Genomic DNA, 1,469 nt, shown 5'->3' on the forward strand with positions numbered 1-1,469 from the left:
AACGGGCGTCGGCGATGGAGTGTCTGTGCGTCATCGGCGCGCCGGGGGCGGCTTATATAGGCGGAGGCGCCGAGCGTACACGTGGCCGCCGTGTGTACGCATGGCGGGCGAGGGACGCGCGTCGTTCGGTCTTCACTGCGCCGCCCGTGAGGCATCAATGGAGGAGGCTGGCCAGCGCGGCAGCTTTGGCATTGATTCGCCGCGGGAAGCGAGGCGATGTGGACGACGAAGCGGCGAGAAGAGCCGAGTCGCTGCCAAGGAGGGCCCAGCGGTTTTTCCGCCAAAAATGTTTCGGCCGGCGCCCCCAGCGCGCCGGATTCGGCCTGGGTCCGCCGGCGCTGATATCGGCCCAAGCCGGCGAAAAACGGGCTCCTGGGGGCGCAACTAGGCCGTTTTTTCGGCGTCGGCGCGAAAAAATTGCCTGGGGAGGCCGTTCTGAGGCGCGGGTGGAGATGCTCTTATGTTTGGCTGCGATGTCTGTTTGGTATTAGACCCAGACTATCAGCGCCCCTTTATCAATTGGATAGGTGTAGCGACAATTATTGCTTAGACGGTGGCTTCAGTCTTAGTGTTGTATGACTCTGTGAGGTCTTGTGAGAATAATTAATAAAATGACCGCATGCATCGCCCAGATGCAGAGGCCGGGGGTCATCCTCCTTTTCTAAAAAAAACCCTATAATTTGCTTTTGGAATCGACGATTAACAGTTATGATATGATCGTGGTCAATTGTGAATTTGTGATATATATAATTCAACAAGATGACATTTGTATGCTGATGTGAAAATAGTGATTACCCAACATATATTAACTATATAAATTGTTTGGAGAAAAACTACTTTCTTCCTAAGGAGCAGATATATATTTTTGTGAGCAAGAAACTCAATAAAAGAAGTAGCAAGCTATTTATGCAATCGAACCGCCGACTTGAAATGAAGACTTTGATCTGCTGACCCTACGTGTCATCTCCCATAGTTCCACTACAGCCAAAGGACACGTTGCTTTGAGCTCAGCGTATCCCTGACTTGCGATCACATCATCCAGCTCTGTTGTACTCAACGACCAAATAAACTGAACACAACCATCATTCAACCTACCACATTGATGCTGACCCGCTAAAGCCCATGTAGGTACCGCGGTCTTCACATCAATGTTTTCACAAAGGATGCTCTCACATATAATCTTCAGCCTTTCCATGGCATACCGATCGGCAGCAACAAGCAAATGCCTGATAATCTCTTTGCAGTCATCTTGGCCAAGATCATCCATGGCGGGTAGCGAATCATTGTAGATAAAATGGAGCAGGACCTCAAACACGGCGGGGTGCATGTCACTGATGGTAATACGACTCATGTCCTTTGCTCTCAGGCCAACTCCACCGCGCGACCCCATCTTGTTCGGCTGCGTTCGTTTGTGGTAAAACGGACGACTAACGCGGCCCAACGCGCAGCCTTAAATGGATAAATGTCTG

At 50.9% G+C, this 1,469-nt stretch overlaps 1 protein-coding gene across 1 annotated transcript in view; it reads right to left on the reverse strand.

Annotated features, from left to right (window-relative positions):
* Positions 1-904: 904 nt before the first annotated feature.
* Positions 905-1,469, reverse strand: part of LOC123041841 (BTB/POZ and MATH domain-containing protein 2-like) — a 3,351-nt gene continuing 2,786 nt past the window's right edge. Inside the window, exon 2 of the mRNA XM_044464394.1 lies at positions 905-1,361. Coding sequence (XP_044320329.1) covers positions 905-1,361 — 457 coding nt within the window. The remainder of the gene's footprint in view (positions 1,362-1,469) is intronic.

Source organism: Triticum aestivum, chromosome 2B (assembly GCF_018294505.1).
Source record: "Triticum aestivum cultivar Chinese Spring chromosome 2B, IWGSC CS RefSeq v2.1, whole genome shotgun sequence".
In the NCBI taxonomy this organism is placed as follows: domain Eukaryota; kingdom Viridiplantae; phylum Streptophyta; class Magnoliopsida; order Poales; family Poaceae; genus Triticum; species Triticum aestivum.